The 25,648-nt window shown below is 38.0% G+C and overlaps 1 protein-coding gene across 5 annotated transcripts in view; it reads left to right on the forward strand.

Moving 5' to 3' along the window:
* LOC124805242 (calnexin-like) overlaps positions 1-23,714 on the forward strand; it is a 73,364-nt gene extending 49,650 nt beyond the window's left edge. For all 5 annotated transcript variants that reach the window (XM_047265752.1, XM_047265751.1, XM_047265750.1 and 2 more), the window contains exons 10-11: positions 17,587-17,883; positions 22,792-23,714. In XM_047265752.1, coding sequence (XP_047121708.1) covers positions 17,587-17,883; positions 22,792-22,896 — 402 coding nt within the window. In that variant the 3' untranslated portion in view covers positions 22,897-23,714. The remainder of the gene's footprint in view (positions 1-17,586; positions 17,884-22,791) is intronic.
* The last annotated feature ends 1,934 nt before the right edge of the window (positions 23,715-25,648 follow it).

Consider the following 25,648-nt stretch of genomic DNA (forward strand, 5'->3'; position numbering starts at 1 on the left):
CTTGATTGCCTTTTTGGTTGCCCATATTTCCTCCATCTTCTGGCTGTGATCTTGCTTGCGTTCTTCGGTCCATTTTATGCCTTGTCACATTGTATCTCATGTAGTTTACTTTTCTTAATGATGTTTCTGAATTTTATTCTGTCGTTTATTGTGTCTGCTGTTATGTTGAGTTGGTTCAGGTCGTTTTCTACCTCTGCCACCCATTTGTTGTTTCTAGTGGTTACCCAGTCAAAGATCTGTTTGGTCAGCCTGTGTGATGGCATTCTGCATAGGTGTCCATAGAATTGTAGTCTGCGTTTTCTAATCTTTTCTGTGATTGTCTCCGTATGTTTGTACAGTTCTTCTGTAGGTTTGTTGATCCATATTCCATTGTTGTTAGTTGCGCCAAATATTTTCCTAAGTATTTTCCGCTCTACTTTTTCTAATTGTCTGATACGTGTATGCCCTAGGATTAGTGTGGTCTCTGCTGCATATAGTGCCTCGGGGAGCACCACCGTGTCGTAATGGCGTAATTTGGCTTTTTGTGAGATAGACTTCTTGTTGTAATGATTCCACACTACTTTGTATGCCTTGTCCTTTCTTCGCTTGAGTCTCTGTTATGTCCACTCATTTGTAGTGTTTCACCGAGGTATTTGAAGTTTGCCATTTTGTAAATCGTGCCATACTTTGTGTTCAGAGATGAGAGTTTCTTTGTGCTCATAAACTGTGTCTTTTCGTAAGAGATCTGTAATCCAGTTTTGGAAGCGATTTCGTGCAGTTTTTCAATAGTGTCTTTTGTTTCCTTTATACCTTCCGTGACAATCGCCAAATCGTCTGCAAAAGCCAGGCATTTAATCTGTAGGTTTCCTAAGGTTATCCCCTGTTGTGATGTTTCCCATTCTTTTATGACCTTATCTAACACCAGATTGAAAAGGAGAGGTGAGAGGCCATCGCCTTGTCGGACACCTGTGCGAATTTCAAAGGGCTCTAATAGTTCCCCACAGAACTTTACTTTGGAGGTCGTGTCGGTTAAAGTTTGCTCTATGATAGCCCATGTTCTGTTGTCTACTTTGTATTCTGCTAGAATTTTGAAGAGAGTTTTCCGGTCGATATTTATTTATTTATTGCACCCTTCTTTTCTTCAGTGAGAGAGAAACAAGTGTACGTCTTTGAAGTCGTAAAAAGTGTTTATACTCCATATTATGTATTGGTGAGTTAACAAAGGAGTGTCACGAACAGTTGACTGAGGAAATAGTTCTAGTTACTGATTGTTAGATAACCACTGACTTCTGTCCATCATGATAACCACTTCAATTTATGGAATTTACCTGAACACACAATTTTGTAGATTTGTTGACTTGACAACTGGTTGAATTTGTGTAGGTTCGAATTTGCAAAAGCCGACTGTCCACATAAGAAAATTGATATAAAATAATTTTGTTCCCTATTGCAGCCCAAGCTCAAACTGTGATGTGCCTACCTTGTAACATGTCATGAAAGCATAACAGTGAATAGTACAGACGAGAAGAGAACAGAAGTTCAGATAACTAATGAAGTAGTACTGAATCAAACTGGGGGGGGGGGGGGGGGGGGAGAATGTGGTACAGCTTGACTGAAATAAGGGATCAGTTGAAACGATTCACACTGAGGCATCAGAGAATAGTGAATTTATCAATGGAGGAAAGTATTGGAGTAAAAATTGTAGAGAAAGATTTGGGCTAGACTACAGTCATCACTTTCAGGTGAAGTGTTTCAGTTTGGCTTGGGCTGCGTGGTGGTTTGTTATACTTCACCTCATGCACCATACACTTAAATAAGTTGCCACCTGAACACTCCTTTTATATAAATGAATGTTGCTTACTGAATATTCGGTCACTGTCAAGTATTTGGATTCCAGATACTCTGTGTTTTGAATCTGTTTGCCTTCTTCCTCCAACTTGGCGCAGATTTTGCCTCCTTACAGGCTGTGGACAAAGCTGCCAAAAATTAACTTCTCGTTCTCATTCACTCCACCATGTAAATAAGAAGTGAGATTCAATTCTTTGTCTTCTGTTACCACAAAAGTCACAACTCAAAGCGTGATAAACGAGGGCAGCTACCAAATCATATACTGCCTCTGTACTACATACATAATATATCATAGTCAACATGATACTTAACAATTACAATACATTTATTATCTTTGACATTTAACATTCTTTGATTTCATGGAGCTCTTTCATCTGTACCACCTGCTCCATGGAACTCCCATCTCCACCGCAGCAGGTAGGGTCATCTGACTGCTATCCACTTACAGCCACAGGGTTGTTAGCTCTGGTATCAGCACATATGATTTAAAACACCTCCCAGCTATGGGGTGCTTACCACTTATCAACTATTGTCGTGAACATCTTTCCTCTGACATATGCTTTTAAGGAAGTGATACCTCTCATTCAAGGAACAGGATGTATCACTATACAGGTAGATGTAGGTTGCAGTAGTTGTAGAGACAGGATAGGCTGCCTGGAACTGCACACCTAACTGATCTTCAGATGACAACAGCAGCAGCAGCAGCAGCATTTGGGAGTAAATTATTGAGTGTTTGGAACACAAGTGCTTCAAATTTTTATTTCTTTATAAGATAAAATCTTGTGTTCCAATGCACTTAACCAAATTTTCCTGTCATTCATGCATGATGAGTCACTTAATCTGATATTTTCTGAAAAACAATGAGATATTGATAGAATAATTTTTACATAATTTGTACAGTTAGCTCAGTGTAAAGTTCCATAGGACAGTTAACATGCAATTTTTACATAAGTATTCCCTTCTATTTTTATTACATGGCAGAAAGTGAAAGTGCTGCCAAAACTATATTTGTCCAGATATCGTAGTAATACTTGTTATGAAAATGTCACTGCTTCGAAACAGATAATCTAATCCAGTGGTCATCAAACTGCAGCCCCAGTCAAGTATTTGTACGACCTGTGGTACTTCTGTATGAAGTAGAGTTGCTGGAGAGCAGCAACTGTTCTTCTGTACATAAAGAAACGAAAGACATACTGAAGGAGTCAGTCCTTTGCTACACTTAATCCGTTTATTGTTCAGAAAGATGTCAATGTGATTGCAGTCCTGTGAAATCCTGCCCTCGCTTACGTGATGGGACTTCGCTTCTGGAGACTAATTGCGATTTTTCAAGCCCAACAACTACTTACAGCTTCGCTCCTCTATGGCTGTCCTGTTCATGTCAAAGCCCATCATATGCTGAACTCTGTGTGTGGTGTTATTTATACTTGGCTCCTTGATAGTCTGACTGAGGGAGCAATCCAAAATTATGTGATATGATCATGGTGTCACTGTGGTCTGTTGGGTAATGAAAAAGGTTATTGCAAGCTTAGTACCTACACACACTCTTTTTATCACATTTGATCGAGTAGTGCCTTCATTGAAGACTAAGGCAGGCTATGAAGTCACCATGGTTAAACTGCACGTTCCAAACTGTATGCATTACTACCAGTGTCGATGTTATAATCACACTCACGTGTCCTGTCAGAACACGGCCAAATGTGATACATGTGGTAGAGATGTTCATGAGGGGTGATGCCCGCCTCCTCCTCCCCACTTGTATAAATTGTAATGGTGATCATGCAACCTCATCCTGTGAGTGACCCATGTATCTTGATGAGCGGGCCATCCAGGAGATCCAGGTGAAGGAAAAGTGCGCTACCCTAGTTTACACGCCGACATTGGGTTGCGCCACTCGTTGCGTGGAATGAGTAGCACGCAAATGGTTTCATATTTGACTGTAGACACGGCAAAACCAGTATATACTTCAGTTTCGTTGTTTTGTGGGTTCCTGAGTCGTGTCTGAAATGAAAGTTTTGGCAGCTGAATGTCGCACAAGTTGTGATGGAGTTAAAACTTGTTGCGTGGAATCGCTACATAAGAAAAAAAATAAGAAACATGTTTAGATTCGTGACTGGATGAAGGAAAGATGCCAGCTCGGTTGCTCAGCATCCTTGCTGAAATAATTTGTAATGGAAGACCCAAGAAGCTCCTTTAATTATCTTTGAATGTCACCAGAACTGCATTTCCTCTAAATAGTTATTTATGCGATAAGGAATAAAGATATTGTAATGCATGAAGCACTGTCGCCAGAACTGAAATTACGTATCACATTGCATTTATTACAATTGAGAACACTTGGCATACTAAAAGATGCGGTTTTAGTTGGTGATGACGCTTTTTCATTAACACCAATAATTATTAACAATAATAATTATTAACAGCAGTAATTATTTGCAGCAGGCCGCATTAAGAAGAGAATGGTTTGCAAACTACTCTCTTGACAGATCTGTACAGAGGCAATATTTCAAAATTCAAACATATGTGAATGGGGTGCACTGTGTGACATTTTAAATAGATGAATATTGAATAAAGAATGTAGCTTCTTGATTTGAGTAGCCTTCCTTCCTGTCAACAATATTCTTGTATATGTGCTTCTAATTCAATAAATTTTGCCCTGCAGCTCAGATATTGTCAAACTATCTATGTTCTGATCGCACGTGAAGGTCTCTGGAGCAGCAATATGTTTGTTATTTTTGTAATCAGCATCACTGAAATCCCACACTCACCTATGCAAAGCATAGATATCCAAAAAGCAAACATTATTCTCCATTCCCCACTTCATATTTCAGTTTGTCTACGCTGTACAAACACACATAACATCAAAACTCTTGCAACTAGTGTTGCCAATGTTGGAACACATCGAAACTGTTCAGTTTCACCAGTGAGTTGCACAGACATGCAGTGTGCATGCACAGTGGCTGGTAGCGCAGTTGCCTGCAATCTGGTGTCGTTATGTAAACTAGGCTTTAGTGTTAGATCCCTGGTCAGTTGTAGGATTTTAATCTGTCATTTATCACTTCGTTCACATCAGGCAGTGTTTATTAATGTGCAAAATCCGAAGTTGTACTGTGGTTCAGGTCCACATAAAACTGTATGTCCCTTGATAAGAGTGGACTAGTGAGTTTGAAGGTCGTTGGAAGGCAACAGCAAACCATAACAAGGACTATGCCTAGTAAAGCACTGTGGTGTTGAAACCGATCTTCTGATTGATAACAGCTTTACTTTGCTAAAATGATACCCTTTTACACTGTGAAGCACAGCGTTATCTCACAGTGTTTATGACTGGTTGATAGGGAACTAAAAAATTCACATTTGCGATAGATGCGAATGATATCTCAAAATGCGAAAATGAGAATTTACCTAATACCTGGTGCTTCATAGCAGTGTGTTTCCAAACGAACTGTTGCATCAAAAATAATTGCAAAATAAAGAGTGCACCAATGCATGAATGCAGACATATCAGTGTGGTCATAATTTGTGCTCTGGTGCCATGGTAGCTGCATCCATTGAATGGCCTATATTAAGATACATGCTACGTATAACTACGTAGGACTCAGCTGTGGGACCTATACCTTGATCATGACAATAAAGTGACTGACCACTAGACATGGAAAAGGGCAATCTTCACGGTTCGTCGTTACCCATTCGCTAAAATAGCCGCAACAGCAGCAGCTGTGCATTTCAGTTCTGTAGTCCATCCATCGTTTCCTGTTGATTTGCAGTAATGAGATTGCCTTGCAGGTTCTTAATACTCTTATCACTTTGCTGCTCAGTTTCAACATAGCTGCATAAATTCTTTTGTGTATTGTAAACAGAATTAGCAAAAAGAAACAAAGCTGGTGATGAAAACTAATAACTACAATTATATAAGTGTCCGTAATTGTCGTCCATACAGTGACAAGACAATGGTGAACAAGCAGGCAATGTGATCAAGCTTGTTCTCTAGTTGGATGTTCAGGGTGTATACGACCCGGGACAACCGGGAGATCCAAGAATTTTTTCATCTGTGACAAAACCTGGAAAAACTCGGGATTTTTTTAGAATTCTGGGAATTTTCCATTGTTTTAGTTTTCAGTTAAATTTTTGTAACATTGACTGGTAAGAACCAATACTCTTAACAAAGGATATTACTGTATTTCACTACTGCAGAATAATACTGCAGCAATAAAACTTGAAAGAGAGGAAAAAACGAAAATAAAACAAAGTTGCCAAGGATATGCGCCATATACAGCAACAAAACACAGTGCTCACACAAGCGTCTGCCAACAGCTAAATTTGTCAATGGCTTTAGGAAGACTATGCAATGCTTCATAACAGCAAATTGCCTCCGATGAGCGTGACGGCACAAGTGCTTAGAGTAGATTCATTTGAGCAGTTGCGAGCGAGCTCACGCACATGCGCAGTTGAGTCGTGTATGAGTAGTACCTTCTCCCTCTTTTTTGCCAGAATGCTACACTGGTAAGGGCCAGTTGTACAGTCCCCAGCTAGCAGCCGCTAGATTTCTATTGTGGGAGCAGTGCGGAAAACGCGTTGTACGAACACATAATAACGCCTAACCGGAGAAAAAACACGGGATAACTAAAATGGTAAGTGTGGCAGGTTTAGTCTAGTTAATAAGTTGTAACCCTGGCAGGAATAGTCACAGAATTAGTGATGACAAGATTGTTAGAATGAGGAAGGAGAAGAAACGGGGACATCACACAAATTACGGAAGAATATGACGACTCCAAATTTATATAAAAATTTCGTACGACTGCTTCAGAAGCTAGAGCGTATGAATGAAACTTTTTGCTTGTAGTAGGCCTAATAGGCATTTGATATTGGTACTTCGTGATTATATTCTGTCGTGTTATAAAAAATGACCCTTTGTGCCAAAACAGTGTCGTTTATTCGGTGTGTGTTACAATTGCTGCAATATTAGGCAGACCTATTTCGTGACAAAATACACATAATCAGATCAAGAAACCACACCAGTCTTGGGTTCTATTCATATTAGTATCATTTTCAGTATTAGACAACATTTGGTTTTTTCGTGTAGCAAAATGTTTGACGAACTTTGATGAGTTAATAGATTCTTACCCAAAAGGAAAGCACGCCATGTAAAGCTGTACTAAGGTTAGTGAGAAAAACAATGCAAGGACTTGAGAATTGAAGAAACGTGTACCGTCTTGTTTGTCTATTGTCTTTACTGGTTTTATGTATTCTATATTTAATTTTATGTCACACAAAACATAAAGTTATTAGCTAACAGGCAATAAAGAGTGCAAATTTTCTGAAGAGTTACTGTTCTCCCAGTTACAAATAATCCCATCCAGTATTTATTGTGAATTTTTTTAAAAACAGGGGCAGGTTTTCAAACCGGCCGATTAGGAGCAGGAGAGGCACCACAGGAAATTTTAATTTCCACTGTCTGAATATAGTTCGATGCCACCCATTACAAAATGTTACATGTTTGAGTTCCACAGAACGAAATACATTGACGTATGATAGAATGCTGTGTGAAGAGGCATGGGACTGCACTTTGGCACATTTAAGACCGAACAATATGTCTTACATTTCCTCAAATACACATATTTTATGTATCAGACTCTTCAGAAACATGTGTGCTACAAAATGGACATTTTTTGAAAAGTCGATTTTTAAAATTTTTGGTGTCCTACCTCTAAAATGCTCGATGGGGGAGGGGGGGGGGGCGGCTTTATCTAGTATTGCCCCGGATCGGAAATATCGTAGATCCGGTGCAAATCTGCAGAGCAGTCTTAAGTTGTAATGGGGAAGCGGTTAGTCTCACGTGACCCGTGTTTACGTTTGGTGATTTTGCTGTTTCCTTTTCGTTTATTGCTCTTAAGTCAAATGAAAACAAAACTGATTTTTGTGACAGGGAGCCATCAAGTGAATTACATAATTACAGAAGGCTAAAATATGTTATTAGTTTCAGATTTTATTTTATTTCCCCTTTCTGACAGTCAAGCATTAAATCACATTGCAGAACAATGAAGTTACTTCTGTCGATTTACTAAAGAAATTTGGTTTTTATTAATCTTTTCCGCTGAACCAGCCAATTTATTTGAAATCGAGTGTTTAATTCCATACTATTGGCTAGTTTCAACTGTTCGCTGCATTTCAGGTGCATTTTTTCATCTTCTAGAATGCATGGCATTATGCCATAATAAAGAACCAAACATGAGATAATACAGTACTGGTACTCCAAGAATCTGGACATACGAATGTGCACTTTAAGGCGAATTATCCATTTCAGTTTGGTTCACGAAATACCCGTGCTCTTAGAGTATCCTCTAATCTCTTGTTTCTTTTATGACATTATGTAAGATGCTTGTTATCAGGCGCTTTCTGGCAATTGCTGAAACGAACCTATTTCTAACAGGTCGCTGGAAAATATTGCGAATGGTGGTTTGGAAAGCGTTACTTTCAAAGTAAATTTCCTTTTACGCAAGATGAACCGTGTGTCAGAATGTAAGATGAATTTCATAAATCCCAGAGCTTTTGACTCTTAATTTAAAAATCAACTCTTTGAGTACGATGATTTAGAATAATTTCGAGCCCAGAAGATCTAGCAATTATGTAGTTCTTAAACATTTTACTGGCACATTTGTGTCGTGTATCTTAAAGTGTAACACGCGTAAAAAGGGGCAACATTATATGTGAAAACTTTTCTTTTCTTGTAGCAGCACTACGTATATTAATTTAAACCATTAACTTTCCCTATTTGTGTGTTCGTGTTACCTAAAAGTGATGTTGCATTTGGCCGACTACATCACGTGTTCTATGTTCTGAATATCTACTGTCATCAGCTGGCGAGATCACGTGATGTGAGCTATGACTGGCTTACAAAAGCGCATCGCAATCACGATTTCAGTGCTTTGGAAAGTAACATGCGGTGTTTGGTGGAATTCGAATTTATACTTTCGTAATATGAAAATATGCAGTGTACATGTTGCTGCACGTCAGATATCTTCCCAAAACGTGTTTTGTTCCCTGAGTTTCGTTTTCTAAAGTGCTGGGAAATTCTACGCCCGTGTATAAAACCATAACCATTCAAAAGACCGATAAGTTTTACAGTTCCAAGGAAAAGTATACTCTCACTTAACACGGAAAATTTTTTTTTTTTTCACCCAGGAGGAAATGTACTTTTAATTGGGAAACATCCGGGAATTTTTTTTTTCCTCGTCCACATATACACCCTGATGTTGCTAAGGTAGCAATCATGTAAACAACTAGCTGCCTGTCACTTTATTATTCTGATCTGGATATAGCATTTTATAGCAAAGTAATGCATATTTTTATATGCTAGTATGAGTAAAAACAGCAGTTTTTAGATTGGGACTAGAATGTTTTGAACAGTGGTTGCAAAAGGTACTGATCGACATTGGGCCTGAAGTACTTCATTGATGATGTGCAAACCGTGGCAATAAATTGACGGTAGCTGTTACCAACTACATTTTGCCTTGAGTTGTGCATAGCTTCTGCGATCCCTAAGACCGAGAGTCTGTTCTGCTGTCAGAAACATAGAACATGGTTGTAGACCAGCGAGAGAGGTGTGAGGTTTGTTCTCCCACACCGCTTCTCTCCCCTCAGACGGTCAAAGTTCTCGATTGTGTATTCACGCGGCTGAGTGCCACGTTATATTGTCCACACTCTCAGGAAACAAAACCAGTCAGTGTGAGGCCAAGGAAAAAATGCAGCTTCTCAACAGAAACATTTAATTGTTCAAACGTTGTATATACTCAAAAGAAGAAGAAAAAAACGGTTTTTAAAAAAGCTATTTAAAGTTTTTGTAAAAGCTAATATTCCATAGAAATCATACATTCTTTTTTATTACTTAATCTCTGGTCACTATTTTGCAGCCATTTTTGGCTTCAGGTGCATTAGTATGACAGTTTTTTAAATTTGTAAGTCTAATAAGTTTTTTAAAAATGTTAATTTCATCCAAAATAGATACCAATTTTGCCAAAAATTGATGCTAAATTTTCAGATCCCTATTAGAGATCAGAAATGAGCTCCATGTACTTACTTGCTTTAAACTCATTAGCAATTCCTCTGAGGTCATCTCCATATACACTGTCTCCATGTGCCCGTAGACTCAACTTGTCTGTCCCTGCCGCAGCCCACTTGTCACGTGAGTCTGTTGTCAGGTACAATTGGATTTGATTCACTCAGATAGGAGAGCAAGTACAAAAGTTCACAAGTATAACATCAGATTCGTGGCATTTGTACTACATACATAACTGTTTTGAAAGAAATTTCCACCATTTAACTCTAAATTACTAGTGATTTATTTCATACAGTAATGATTTTGGCGTTATAACTATTCTCAAGTGGAAGTTGAAGTATCACAAAATGTCTGATCTACCTACCATATTTACTCGAATCCAAGCCGCACTTTTTTCCGGTTTTTGTAATCCAAAAAACTGCCTGCGGCTTAGAATTGAGTGCAAAGTAAGCAGAAGTTCTAAAAAATGCCATCGAATACATGTAGCGCTACACAGGCATGCTTTGCAGGCACAAAGATAAATACTGACGCCAAAACCTCTGCGTCAGTAAATAAATTAAAAGAAAAGGTAGAAGAATGTAAACATGCCGTGTATTCTTTCGTATTTGCTGCTATCTTATTTAAATCCTGTCTGCCTAATAAACTACGAAAGTAGAGTGTGACAACAGTAAACACGGAAGAATATACATAACATGTTTATATTTGTATTATTCTTATGCTGATTAGTGATATAGTCAGAAATAAAGCACGGCAACTGACTAGATTTTTAAATCTAAGATGACTCTAATCTCTGTACAGAATGTAATGTACTAAAGAGACGTCTGCAAAAATTTTCAAACAGAGAAAAATTTTCACTAATCTCTCCTTCAGAACATCTTCTATCATACACAGTCTATTATTTTGTTCTTGTTGATCATTATCAAAGAAAGCAACAGTGTAAGTAACAACAAATAGCAGTCTCTTGCCATTGTTTCTCTTTTTTTAAAAAAAAAAAAAAAAAAAAAAAAAAAAGCTGCGGTAGCATGCACAAAAGCAAGCCATGCCACGAGCAGCAACAGGTTGTAAACACTCATTATCAGAATGCGACAAACAATGCATGACACATAACAATAATGCATGTGCAGCTTAGAGTGACGTAAACACCTATAACAAAGAGAGCAGCACTAATCAGATCAAAGCAAAATAAGCAATCGATTCAAACCAGACGAAGGCCTTAAAAAAGGAAGGGTACTCGTATAAATACGGATGGAGCACCTGACGCACAGCAATGGCTACTTGGAAAAGCTTAACTGTTAAGCTTACGACTCGAACCAAACTACTTTAGCTGTATCTTCATCCATTTGACCTAAATTGTGTCCCATGTTACAATGGACCAACTTTGTTTCGATTTGGAAGTGTGGTCTAAAACTTTTCTATCCCCTTGAATTTCGAGGCTAAAATTTCAGGTGCGGCTTAGATTCAGGAATGTTTTCCCCCCTGATTTCGAGTCTAATTTTTCAGGTGTGGCTTAGATTCGATTGCAGCTTAGATTCAAGTAAATACGATAAATGACAGATGCAAGTTACATACCAATAGAACTGATCAGTTAGGGGTGAATATTGTTCTGTTTATACATCCATTTATCTAGATAAAACATTTTAGAAAACTGCTGTAAATTTATTTTAACATCAAATATCTATTCAGAGAAAATCTTTTAAGGCTTACTTTGATGTTTACACATTTTCTGTAATGAAAATACCAGAAAACCTGGTATGGGGAAGAAGTGCAACCTCTAAATGGTTGTTAATTATTAAAATAAATTACAGAAATGAATGATAAGATACACAACTAACTGTTAGCTCATAAATGCAAGTTGCCATGACCAAATTAATACAGAAATAGTGTGGTTTTTTTGTTGCAGGGGTATAACAGTGATGTTACTCTCTGCACAGTGAAAACTGCACACACGTTTCCTTGTGGTAGAGGTGGAATAAACAAGAATACAATGATTTTGTTTTAATTGGCTGTAATTTGTATGTTTTCTGTCTGAAGTATGGACTATAGTGTGAAAATTATTCCAGATTTCACTCCTCCTTAAATGGAAAACATTTGCTGTTATGTATTTTGTATCGATTAATTTTCGTCTTATGCCCGTCACAGTCTTGCAAAACACACCTTCATTAAAGGCCATAAGATCTTGACAATCAGTCTTTCAGCTTGTCACTGCTGCTTCATAGCAGCAACGTCATAATCATCTTCCCTACTAACAGTAAGTCACGACTAGCCTTACAGCCCTGCGTGCTTCACTGAGAGAGAATGAGTCGATGATCATGAAGTGACTGCAGTGCCACAGTTCTCAGGCTCATAAATTCGCAGAACTACAGGGGGAAGGGAGGAAGGAAGATAGATAATGCTAATCTATAGTTAGTGGTAATGTAGCAATGGCGCCTTGATTTGGGAAGTGTGCAGGCGGAACGTTAGACTCGGAATTGATTCGTTTCTGATCTTTAGTCCCTAGTTCAGTAGTAAGGACAAAAGTATACAATGCCATAGAAAATGAATATAGCAATTAAAAGTGGTTACAACTATTTAATGCATAGCAACATATTGATAAGTACGTCAGAGAATGTAAAATAAATTTAAAAATTTTGATCGTTATACAAGTTTATTGAATTAGAGGCCATTAGTTAGGCGCTGATACGTACGTGCAACATTCTATGCTATAAGTGAAAGTGTAGGATCCCTTGCAGAAGGCATTCCGTAAAGGGTTCGTCAGTGATACCATCAAGCACCTCCAGATGCCAACAAAGTTTGCAGAAGGTGCCAGGCGGACATGTGTATCAGCACAAAAAACATAGTCTATAGATAACATAATCTTTAGAATCAAACACACAAAGCCAATAGGGATACACAAAAGCGACAAATAAGTTTTGTGTGTTCTCAAAAGAAAGCTGAAAATAAAATTGTGTTGTTGTTGTTGTTGTTGTTGTGGTCTTCAGTCCTGAGACTGGTTTGATGCAGCTCTCCATGCTACTCTACCCTGTGCAAGCTTCATCATCTCCCAGTACTTATTGCAACCTACATCCTTCTGAATCTGCTTAGTGTATTCATCTCTTGTGTAGCGACCCTTTTTTTCTATCCCGGGTATCGTATCTTGCATGAAAGTAGGAATGTTAATTTATCTATACATTGACTGGTATTGAGGGGTTTTGTTTTATCCCGGCTAGTTCTTAAATTAACCCCAGTGAGTCACTACACGTATTTTCTTCCCAGTTCTGAAGGAAAAAACCATAAGTAACTTAATACTAGTGTTTTCAATAGATTCTCGTTCACTTGTTTCAGTTACTAGTCTGCAGTTTATTCTTGGTGAAAATCACGTAACCTAATTATTTATGAACCTAAATCAAAGTAAAGTTCAAATTAACAAGTTATTTTATTTAACAATAGTTACTAATAAATAAATTCATTCACACAATCTCATTCAAAGGGGTTATTTGAATAAGTATCTAATCTGGAATCCTGTCAATATCAGAGATACTAAGCAATGTTCTGTCACTTTCGATAAAAAGCTTGGTTCCGTTTAACATCCATAAACTGTCATGAACTATGATTACTAGTTGTGTGAAGTAAAGCTTTTCCACTATCACAATACAAAGTCCGACTCTGTCCAAAAATCTTTAATTCCGTAAAATATTTAAATCTTCACACGAAGTGACGTTAAAGTCAGAGAGATTATTGATCACCTCCCCGTTCCTCTAATACGACAAAAGTTCTAATTCTGATCTGAAATTAATGTTTCCCAAAAAACAATCTCGTCGCGATTTATTCTTGCGCCCTGGTTGAATAAAGCTCCTATTGTTGCTTCCTAAAGCTGTACGTCCTAATTGACTTCGAAAGACTAGAGGCTGGAGTATCATAATTGCATTGTAGGTCTATTTATACTTTAGTAAACGCTATCTTTGGTGTTCAAGACCTACGTTCTGTGACTATAATATTGATTTTCTCATATATAAGAATAACTAATAATTTAACCATTTCTATCGTTTTTTCCCCCTCCATGCATCCAAAATTTATGATTAAAATTCTTTTCTTTTTCTATTATTTTTCTACTATAGATTTCCCTCTATTTGTTTCTTATTTCTATTTCGTAAATTACTACTTGTGGAGGCGCTTGGGACATTTTCTGAATTTATATTTTGAGGGCATGGGAGCTATTTTGGTTTATTAACGCTGAGAGGCGTTGTGGGTGTTACACTTGGTCTCCCTCTACGATTTTTACCCTCCACGCTGCCCTCCGAAGCTAAATTTGTGATCCCTTGATGCCTCAGAACATGTCCTACCAATTGGTCCCTTCTTCTTGTCAAGTTGTGCCACAAACTCCTCCCCAATTCTATTCAATACCTCCTCATTACTTATGTGATCTACCCATCTAATCTTCAGTATTATTCTGTAGCACCACATTTCAAAAGCTCCTATTCTCTTCTTGTCCAAACTATTTACCATCCATGTTTCACTTCCATACATGGCTACACTCCATACAAATACTTTCAGAAACGACTTCCTGACACTTAAATCTATACTTGATGTTAACAAATTTCTCTTCTTCAGAAATGCTTTCCTTGCCATTGCCAGTCTTCATTTTATATCCTCTCTACTTCGACCATCATCAGTTACTTTGCTCCCCAAATAGCAAAACTCCTTTACTACTTTAAGTGTCTCATTTACTAATCTAATTCCCTCAGCATCACCCGACATAATTAAACTACATTCCATTATCCTCATTTTGCTTTTGTTGACGTTCATCTAATATCCTCCTTTCAAGACACTGTCCATCCTGTTCAACTGCTCTTCCAGGTCCTTTGCTGCCTCTGACAGAATTACAATGTCATTGGCGAACCTCAAAGTTTTCATTTCTTCTCCATGGATTTTAATACCTACTCCGAATTTTTCTTTTGTTTCCTTTACTGCTTGCTCAATATACAGATTGAATAACACTGGGGATAGGCTACAACCCTGTCTCACTCCCTTCCCAACCACTGCTTCCCTTTCATGCCGCTTGACTCTTGTAACTGCCATCTGGTTTCTGTACAAATTGTAAATAGCCTTTCGCTTCATGTATTTTACCCCTGCCACCTTTAGAATTTGAAAGAGAGTATTCCAGTCAACATTGTCAAAAGCTTTCTCTAAGTCTACAAATGCTAGAAACATAGGTTTGCCTTTCCTTAATCTTTCTTCTAAGATAAATCGTAAGGTCAGTATTGCCTCACGTTTTCCAATATTTCTACGGAATCCAAACTGATCTTCCCCTAGGTCGGCTTTTGCCAGATTTTCCATTCGTCTGTAATGAATTCGCATTCGTATTTTGCAGCTGTGACTTATTAAACTGACAGTTCGGTAATTTTCACATCTGTCAACACATGCTTTCTTTGGGATTGGAATTATTATATTCTTCTTGAAGTCTGAGGGTATTTCACCTGTCTCATACATCTTGCTCATCAGATGGTAGAGTTTTGTCAGGACTGGCTCTCCCAAGGCTATCAGTAGTTCTAATGGAATGTTGTCTACTCCCGGGGCCTTGTTTCGACTCAGGTCTTTCAGTGCTCTGTCAAACTCTTCATGCGGTATCATATCTCCCATTTCATCTACATCCTCTTCCATTTCCATAATACTGTCCTCAAGTACATCGCCCTTATATAGACCCTCTATATACTCGTTCCACCTTTCTGCTTTCCCTTCTTTGCTTAGAACGGGGTTTCCATCTGAGCTCTTGATATTCATACAAGTGGCTCTCCTTTCTCCAAAGGTCTCTTTAATGTTCCTGTAGGGTCTTACCCCTAGCGAGATAAGCCTCTACATCCTTACATTTGTCCTCTAGCCATCCCTGCTTAGCCATTTTGCACTTCCTGTCGATCTCATTTTTGAGACGTTTGTATTCCTTTTTGCCTGCTTCATTTACTGCATTTTTATATTTTCTCCTTTCATCAGTGAAATTCAATATTTCTTCTGTTACCCAAGGATTTCTACTAGGCCTCATCTTTTTACCTACTTGATCCTCTGCTGCCTTCACTACTTCATCCCTCAGAGCTACCCATTCTTCTTCTACTGTATTTCTTTCCCCATTCCTGTCAATTGATCCCTTATGCTCTCCCTAAAACTCTACAACCTCTGGTTTAGTCAGCTTATCCAGGTCCCATCTCCTTAAATTCCCACCTTTTTGCAGTTTCTTCAGTTTTCATTTACAGATTGTGGTCACAGTCCACAGCTGCCGCTGGAAATGTCTTACAATTTAAAACCTGGTTCCTAAATCTCTGCCTTACCATTATATAATCTATCTGATATCTTCTAGTATCTCCAGGGTTCTTCCATGTATACAACCTTCTTTTATGATTCTTAAACCAAGTGTTAGCTATGATTAAGATATGCTCTGTACAAAATTCTACCAGATGGATTCCTGTTTCATTTCTTACCCCCAATCCATATTCACCTACTATTTTTCCTTCTCTCCCTTTTCCTACTCTCGAATTCCAGTCACCCATGACTATTAAATTTTGTCTCCCTTCACTACCTGAATAATTTCTTTTATCTTATCATACATTTCATCAATTTCTTCATCATCTGCAGAGCTAGTTGGCATATAAACTTGTACTACTGTAGTAGGCATGGGCTTAGTACATAATATAAATTTTACAGGAGGTGAACAGATCATTCTTTCTCGACAAGACAATGCTGTGTTCTGCTCTTGGCTATCTAGATCTCCGTACCTGACAACTATTGATTTCTTTTTTGTCAGATTAAGTGAAAGACATTATGCATGTGCCTCTTTTCTGAAAAATAATTCCAGACCTAAAAAAAGGCACATTTTTAATGAGCTCGTGTCAGTGACACCGCATATACTTGATAATGTATGACATAAAATGGATTTTTGCTTATGTTGTCCAAGTGAACAGGAGGAGGCATATAGATAGTTGTAAACACACCCTTTTACAAATTCTCTGTAATTCTTATTGATGTACTGCTTTACATTAAATACTTGCAGCTATTTGTAATTGGTCTACTCACTTTGAATTGTATATAAAATTCAAAGCTCCTCTCAGCAGTTATAGAGGTTATAGAGCTAACAGGAGACCAGGTGCTCCTGAAGCAAAAAACTGATATAAGTTTATGATTGTAATTGTTTGTTATGTCATGCTTAGTGTGCCCCGTAAGTTTTTGATAATTTTTGTTCTGCATTTGTGTTGGTGCAGTTCCCACAAACAACGTAGGCATGTAGGGGTGAAGGTAATCTTTATTCTTTTAAAAACTATATTTGCTGCATTAAATGCATATATGGGCTGTATGTTATAAGTTATTGGCATGTGCCCATGTATAAAATGAACTTATGAATTAGCTGACTCACAAATGGTTTCCATGTTTCCTAATTTTTCTTCTTCCTCTTTTTAGCTCTCTGGAGGAGGTATTAGTTCCAGCCTCCAATTTATTTCTGCATTCCAGTTCTAATTTTTGAGACAGTGTCATTTGCCATTTTGTTTTACTGTTACTGTGCTGCTCTTGCTCAGCAATAAAATGTGTGCATTAAATCACCCTACTAATGTATGCTCTTCTGGGCTGACCAGTAAATTTATAGTTACATTACAGATTTCATTGTGAAAGGTTCATTTCCAGTTGTTACAGTGTGCATGTTGGCAACACTTGTTTGCTATTTAATTGTGCCTTACCATGGTAACTTCCAGGAACGTGATGAACATAGGCGTACTGCTGAAGCAAAGAAGACAGATGCTATATCTCCTGATGATAACATAGAAGAAATACAGGAACTGAAACCAAGAAACAATGTTCCAACTTCGAAGAGTGATCTGGAGGTTCCAGAAGAGGAAGAGGAAGAAGAAGAAGAAGAAAAAACAGCAGCAGCAGCAGATGCTGCAGCAGAATCAGAAGTGGCAACTTCTGGAGTTCAGGATGAAGGGGAGAAAACTAAAGGATCCGAAGACTCTAAACCTGAGTATACATCAGTTTCGGAACCTGAAGTGGTAAGTGTTAATAGTTGCTCCTTATAACTATTCCAGATGTTCATGCATCATGCCACCATTACTAAGACTTTTAACCTTGATGTGCCTGTTTTTATTTACGATGTTGAACACTAAAACTGGTAAGATCTTTTACTTTTATTATATTCTACGCTTCATACTGCAGAAAATTGAAATCTTAGCCACCAGCCAAATAAAATTAAGTTTAGAAACTTAGGTGCAGTGTTTTTAACTGTTATCTCACCAACACATATGGGGGAGCAGGGGAGGGGGGGGGGGTGAAAAATGTGGAAACCCCTAAAACAACACGTTACCATGTCTGTTGTGTTTAGGCAAACTGTGGGCTTTCAAAACAACTTCCAGTCTTCTTTGAATGGAATGGATAAATACAGGTTTTGCATGGTTTTCGAGGGAATCGTACACCATTCTTTCTGCATAATAGTAGCAAGTTCAGATAATGATGATTGAGATATATAGACTGGATGTGTGTGGATTCATTGCAGGGGGGTACAGACAGACGGTCTTGTGAAGTACTTTTGATCACAGTTTTCTGAGAACTGTCTGTAGCAGCTAGTTTGGCAGCTAACATGCAATGCAAGTATCTTGGACATTGTAGTTACAAGCAGGCCGGACCTTATCAATGGTATCAGTGTAGAGACAGGGATAAGTGATCATGATGTCATCGACTTGTTGTTGTTGTTGTTGTTGTTGTGGTCTTCACTCCTGAGACTGATTTGATGCAGCTCTCCATGCTACTCTAGGTCATAGGACCATAATTATGAAATTTACTAAATCAGTCAAGAGGTCAAGGAGAGTTACCAATTATAAGTAAACACCAACCACAGTTATAAGTCTCTAATATTGGTCTGAAATGAATTAATAAATAAACCCCTAGAAAGAGCAGATAAACAGTTGGTAGCATCTCACATTGACAATGAACTGCAATCATTTAGTTTCCAAATGATGGCCATAGAGGGCTTGTGGGCAAAATTTAAACAGATTGTAAATCATGCTGTGGAAAACAATGTGCCTTGTAAGTGGATTAAGGACAGAAAAGACCCACCACGGTTTAGTAAAAATGCTGAGGAAGCAGAGGCTGTTGGACTCTCAGTTCAAAAGAGGATGCAAAAATTACGACAGGCAAAGATTAGTGGAGATTTGTACATCTGTGAAAAAATTTGTGCGTGAAGGGTTCAACAACTATCACCGTCATACCTTAGCTAAAGATCTGGCGGAGAACCTGAAAACAATCTGGTCCTATGTAAAATCACTAAGCAGGTTTAAGGCTCCAATTCAGTCACTTGTTGACCAGTCTGGTTTGGCACTAAAAGATAGCAAAAGGAAGGCTGAAGTTTTAAATTCCAGGTTTAAGAAATCGTTCACGCAGGAGCGTTGCTATCACACAATAATAAGCATCCCTGGCTCAGAGAAATAACTGAAGGACTTGAAAGCAAATAAGTCACCAGGTCCGGATGGAATCACTGTTCAGTTACAGAGAGTACTCTACATCATAGGCCCCTTACTTAGCTTGCATTTATCACAAATCTCTCAGCCGACACAAAATGCCAAGTGACTGGAAAAAAGGGGAGGTGACTCCTGTATATAAGAGGGGTAAAAGAATGCACCCACATAATTACAGATCAATATCCTTAACATTGGTTTGGTGCAGAATTCTAGAGCTTATTCTGAGTTTGAATATAATAAATTTCCTAGAGACCGAAAAGTTTATGTACACAAATTAGCATGGCTTTAAAAAGCATCACTCGTGCGAAACCTAGCGTGCTCTTTTCTCACATGATATGGTGCAAGCTTTGGATGAAGAGCAACAGGCTGTCTAACAGTTTCGGCAACAAGAGAAGTGATGAAAATCTGGATTGCGAACTTCACACTTCTCTCACTGTAGTTGACTTACTTGAAACGTTTGGCCGATCCTCTTCTGGATATGCGTCTGCGTCAATCTCCCTAACTTGTTCACCGAAGAAATAATGAGAAGACGATAAGCGGGGCAGTTGAATGATGCCGCCAAGTGTTTACTGCAAGAGCAAACACTATGTGAGAGGACACGGAGTAATTAAATTTCTTTGTGGTGTTAGTAAATGTGATTGTTGGAGGAGGGAAAAAAAAGAAAAAAAAAAACAAAGAAACAAACTTTTGACTATAGACGTTTAACTTTTAACTTACTTCATGTCTTAGCTCTGAACAAAGCAAGACACATGGGATGTCTATAAATTACTTGGTTGTTACAACCAGGCAATTGTGATTATATTTAACTGTATCTAATGGGTATTGGTCTAATTGACTTGCCAGAGTTTGTATGCTTATATGAAACTTGTGGAAAGAAAAATACACCTGAGCTGAACTGAAAGTATGAGAGTACAGAGTTATTTCAAGTGAGAGAGAGTTTTCCTCTAGGAACCAAAAAATTACTCTCTCTATCACTTGAAATAACTCTGTGCTCTCATACTTTCATTTCAGCTCAGGTGTATTTTTCTTAACACAGCAAAGAATAGCATTTAATTACCCTGTGTCCTCTCACATAGCATTTGCTCTTGCAGTAAACACTTGGCGGCCCCGCTTATTGTCTTCTCATTAGAAAATTCCAACCTGCGCACAGATACCGGCTTTGCAGTAGATACATTTCCTCTCTCTTACTTTTAAAATATCGGGTGTTCGAGATGATGGAAGGCCGAGTGTCTCTAGAATTTACACCAAAATTCTCGAGTCACTACGGCTGATCCCATATTTCTAGATTTCTGAAAAGTATTAGACATGGTACTCCACTGCAGACTGTTAATAAAGGTATGTGCATATGGAATAGGCTCCCAGATATGTGACTGCCTTGAAGACTTCTTAAGTAATAGAACCCAGTATGTTGTCCTCGATGGCAAGTGTTCATCGGGTAACATCAGGAGTCCTCCAGGGAAGTGTGATAAGAGCGTTGCTATTATCTGTATACATAAATGATCTGGCAGGCAGGGTGGGCAGCAGTCTGCAGTTTTTCACTGACGATGCTGTGGTGTACAGGAAGGTGTCGCAGATAAATGGCTCTTAAGTTGATATAAGATGACCTAGACAAAATTTCTAGTTCAGTGATGAATGGCAGCCAGAAAAAAATGCAAGTTAATACAGATGAGTGGGAAAAACAAACCTGTAATGTTTGGGTACAGCATTAGTAGTGTCCTGCTTGACCCAGTCATGTCATTAAATATCTGAGTGTAATGTTGCGAAGCAATATGAAATGTAATGAGCGTGTTAGGATTGTGACAGGGATGGTGAACGGTTGACTTTGGTTTAATGGGAGAATTTTAGGAAATTGTGGCTCACCTGTAGAGGAGACCACATATAGGAAGCTAATGTGACCTATTCTTAAGTACTGCTGTGTTCGGGATCCGCACCTGGTTGGATTGAAAGAAGACATCAAAGCAATTCAGAGACAAGCCACTATATTTGTTACCGGTAGGTTTGATCAGCATGCAAGTGTTACTGCTATGCTTCGAGAGCTCAATTGGGAATCCCTGGAGGGAAGAAGAGACACATTTCAAAGATCATTACTGAGAAAGTTTAGAGAACTGACATTTGAAGCTGACTGCAGAATGATCTTACTGCTGCCAACATACATTTCGTGTATAGACCACAAAGATAAGATAGGAGAAGTTAGGGCTGGTACAGAGGCATATAGACAGTCTTTCTTCTCTTGCTCTACCTGCGAGTGGAATGGGAAAAGAAAGGACTAGTTGTGGTACAGGGTACCTCTGTCATGCACTGTACAGTGGCTTGCTGAGTATGTATGTAGAATGTAGAGGTGAATAGCGATCGCGCATCCTTCTCTCCAAAGGAGACCACACACGCCCGTTAATATTGAGATCTGGTGATGGTCAGGGCAGGGCTCTCAAAACCAGTTCTGGACAAAGGTAACCATGTGAACAGGGGCTCTGTTGTGTTAGAACACAGCATCACCACTGGGAACAAACACTGTACCAGTGAATTGGCCTGGTTGGCTAAAATGGTCTCTCAGTGCTTGGCAGTAGTGAGACCTTGCAGAGTAACCATGGGGCCCTTTGAATACCATGATATGGCTGCCCAAGTCATCACTGAACTTGCACTGTGTTTCACTCTTTGGACATAAAATTTACCCAGAAATTATAAACCGTGTAGTACAAGACTCATCCAACCAAATGACTTTCTTCCATTGCTCAGTAGTCCCTGTTTTATGGCTTTGGCACCACGTTTTCCTGTTGTGGGAAATTACATCACTGCTGAGTAATTTTGGAATTTTAGCTTGCCCTGCAGTTTCTACTTATGCAGCTTCTTCTGCATTGTTTGTGAGCAGACAAAGTTTGAGACTGTGACATTCAGTTCTACAGTGACTTTTGCACCTGTCTTCATCTTACTTTTTGTCGCAATCATCTTCAGTGGCCATCTGCTATGGCTACTCAACACATACTTTTCGTCCGTGTTGTGACTTAGCGGATGATGTTTTTCAGCTTTTCCTGTATGCGGCATAAATATTAGATTGGAACACCCATCACTTTGGCTATCTTGTTTATGGAAGCACCCACAACATAAGCACCACAGTTTGCCTACATTCAAATTAAATTAACTGGCATAATGTACTTGCAGCTACACAGAGCACTATTCTGACCATGATTGACACTTGCAACAGAGTTATGGCATTGCACAGGTGCCATTCTTTGTCAAGTACAACAGCCTAATCGGCAGGCTCGGTGGCCATCTGCATTTATGTTCAAGCATGCATTTCTCATGAGGTTTCCATATTATTCTCCAACCTCTGTAAGGCTAAACAAAAACATAACAGCTTTTAAAATCATTCATAGCATAATGTATTAAACTTCAGTGAAACTGAATATAAAGTTGCTGATTGTTACACTGACAATATTCTTTCCCAATCAGGAAATAATTGAAGAAGAGGAAGAAGAAAATAAAGGTGCTGATGGGGAAACAGCTGCAGGAGATGCACCTCGGTCTCCAAAGAAAAGACGCCCCCGGAAGGAATAAATTGTCCTAAAGCAATGCAGCTGATCTTTGCATTACCTCAAAGTGCAGCTTCAGTTTACTGTGCTTTGTGACTGAAAGAGAAACTCTGAACATAGAGTGCTAATTTTGATTGTGTTTGTTTTACATTGTTGAAAATATTGTGCAGATGTTTATAGTTTTATGTATTACTGTATGTGTTCATGACTGTCAGTGTGAATCAAATATGGGTAACAAACTCAGTTATTTTTAAAAAAAAATGCAGTTGAAATATTTTCGTTACACTGCTTCAGTTCTGGTCATTTTAACTGTTTCATTTATGTTTTTTATTTATATATAATTATTATTGTTTTCTTAAAGTTTAGTATGGATGTGTCACAGAGAATATGGTTGAAGTAACAAGTGTGTACCAAAGTTTTTGTAGTGTTTGCATAATCTTGCTATCAATGCCTTATAATGCTGGAAATCATTGCCAGGATAAACATTCATTTCATTCCATGCCATTTATTTCTACATAATGATATGTAAAGAAATTTAAAGCTGTTAGATATTTTAGTTTGGAAGATGCTGAAGAGTATTAAATTGTCATTTAGTAACCTCATTCTTCCAATATGTTATACTTTTATCCATGTTCCATGTATATTATTTCAAAAGTATTTATTGTAGAAATTTGAGGTTCTAATATAGAATGATCATTTTGTAAGGAGATAATGAATAATTGGACGTGAGCTTGTTAGAAATATTTATGCATTTTCACAATAAATTGAAATATAATCTGTTTTATTGTATGTTCTCACTTAAGAACAAGTGAAGTACTTAGAAATAAACAGTGTTACACAATATTTTTTGTTTGATTTAAGAGGAAATTTCACAGATGATAAAACACTGAAGCGCCAAAGAAACTGGTATAGGCATGCATATTCAAATACAGATACACGTAAACAGGCAAAATACGGCACTGTGGTCAGCAACACCTACATAAGACGACAAGTGTCTGGCGCAGTTGTTAAATTGATTACTGCTACTACAAAGGCAGTGAGTTTGAACGTGGTGTTATATGCTTAATGTTTTCTCTGATTTCAATTTTAACCTGGAATCATAAATGTTTTTTATGTATTTTCAATTAGTGGTAGTTAGGAGTTCGCATGATGCAACGGTGTTGTTTCATCTCGTCACATGGCCTTTGCTGTGATTGGTTGACAGAAGCAAATCGAACAACCCCCATGTTGATTTAAGTGTTTGCAAAACTAACTTGCTTTATTTGTCGGTTTTCGTATTTATACCTGTTTATTATGAAAATATGCAATTTTAAGTGATGCACCAAAGAAAACATGTCTCCAATACGTGTTATTTTTAATACAATTTGTTGTGGTGAAGTGTCAGGAAATTTGACGTCAATGGCTGCATTTGTTACATTACAAGTATATAATTTCTTTAAAATTGCATACATACTCTTGCCTTGTTGTGGATGTTTTTGTTCTCGGTTGATTTTAAGACTGGAATTGGGCTCCAAGTTCCTTCACTTTCATCCTAAGCTTATGTTCCACATTTTTCCTAATAAATTGCAAACGGAGTTCGTATTGTGCTGTTTTCAGATTCTCAGTATGCTATAGTTATTCACAAAAAAGTAAAATTAACACGAATCCAATTACAATACTCACGAAAAGGAACTTACTAGTAACTCACCTTACCTTGTGTACGCTTTCAGCAAGCAAGGAAATTCTTAGCAAATAAAGGCAATGGAACATGTTTTGAGTGATTATTTCCTCTAGTCATTCATCAAACTTTCATAGATGGTGCCATTTATATTACTGTAATTTAGTACTTTCTGGCAAAACATTCACAAACTTAGCATGTCTTTCCTACAGCAGATAGAATTGCCAATGCCAGAAACAAAAAAAACTATCTTCAACACTGTCAAAACATTAATAGTAGAAGTCGATTAGTAATGGATCAAAGGATATAGAGATATAAAGAGACAGGAATTTTATAGCTGTTAATTCCTTTTCGTTGCAAGCAGTGAAATGTGAAAATCATGGTGGTTGGTAGGGCAACCATAAGCTGAACGAACAGAGCCTTTGAAAGCCCCGCAAGAGCAGTACGTTGTAGAACTTACACCCGCAGATCTCTGCTATTTGGAGCAAACCAGCATTTCAAAGCAAATCCTGAAAGTAACTACTACCTGTTTGAAAAATATCACTTGATATATCAAGAGTCTCAGAAATTTTAACTGTCGTTGCGTACATACATGTAAGAAATTTTGAAATGCATCCTGATAAACTTTGTGATCTTCGAGAGTGGTTTGAAAAGTTCTCAGAATGGAATAGAAAAAAAGTACTTGCATCTCTGAAACGTTTTTATTTTTCAATGTAGTCTCGTTGTAGATTAATGCATGTGGTCCAAAGATGTTCTTATGCCTTGATGCCAATTGAAAGTGAGTTTCCTCTAGGCTTGCAAAATAGTTGTCAACTCCAGCTATCAGTTCTTCGTTTGTAGTGAATCTTTGTCCACCAATAAAAATTTTCAGTTTTGGTAAGAGATGGAAATCTGATGGAGCCATATCAGGTGAATAAGGTGGGTGTGGCAACAATTAATACCTTAGTTCGTGTAATTTTGCCATTGCGTTGCCACATCTTTTGTTGCAATTTGTCCAGGAGGCTATCATAGTATTCTCTAGTAATTGTTTGCCCAGTGGGGAGATAATCTACAAACAGAATCCCCTTTGCATCCCAGAATACTGATGCCGTGACTTTGCCTGCCAAGGGAATTTTCTTTG

Source organism: Schistocerca piceifrons, chromosome 7, assembly GCF_021461385.2.
Source record: "Schistocerca piceifrons isolate TAMUIC-IGC-003096 chromosome 7, iqSchPice1.1, whole genome shotgun sequence".
Classification (NCBI taxonomy): Eukaryota; Metazoa; Arthropoda; class Insecta; order Orthoptera; family Acrididae; genus Schistocerca; species Schistocerca piceifrons.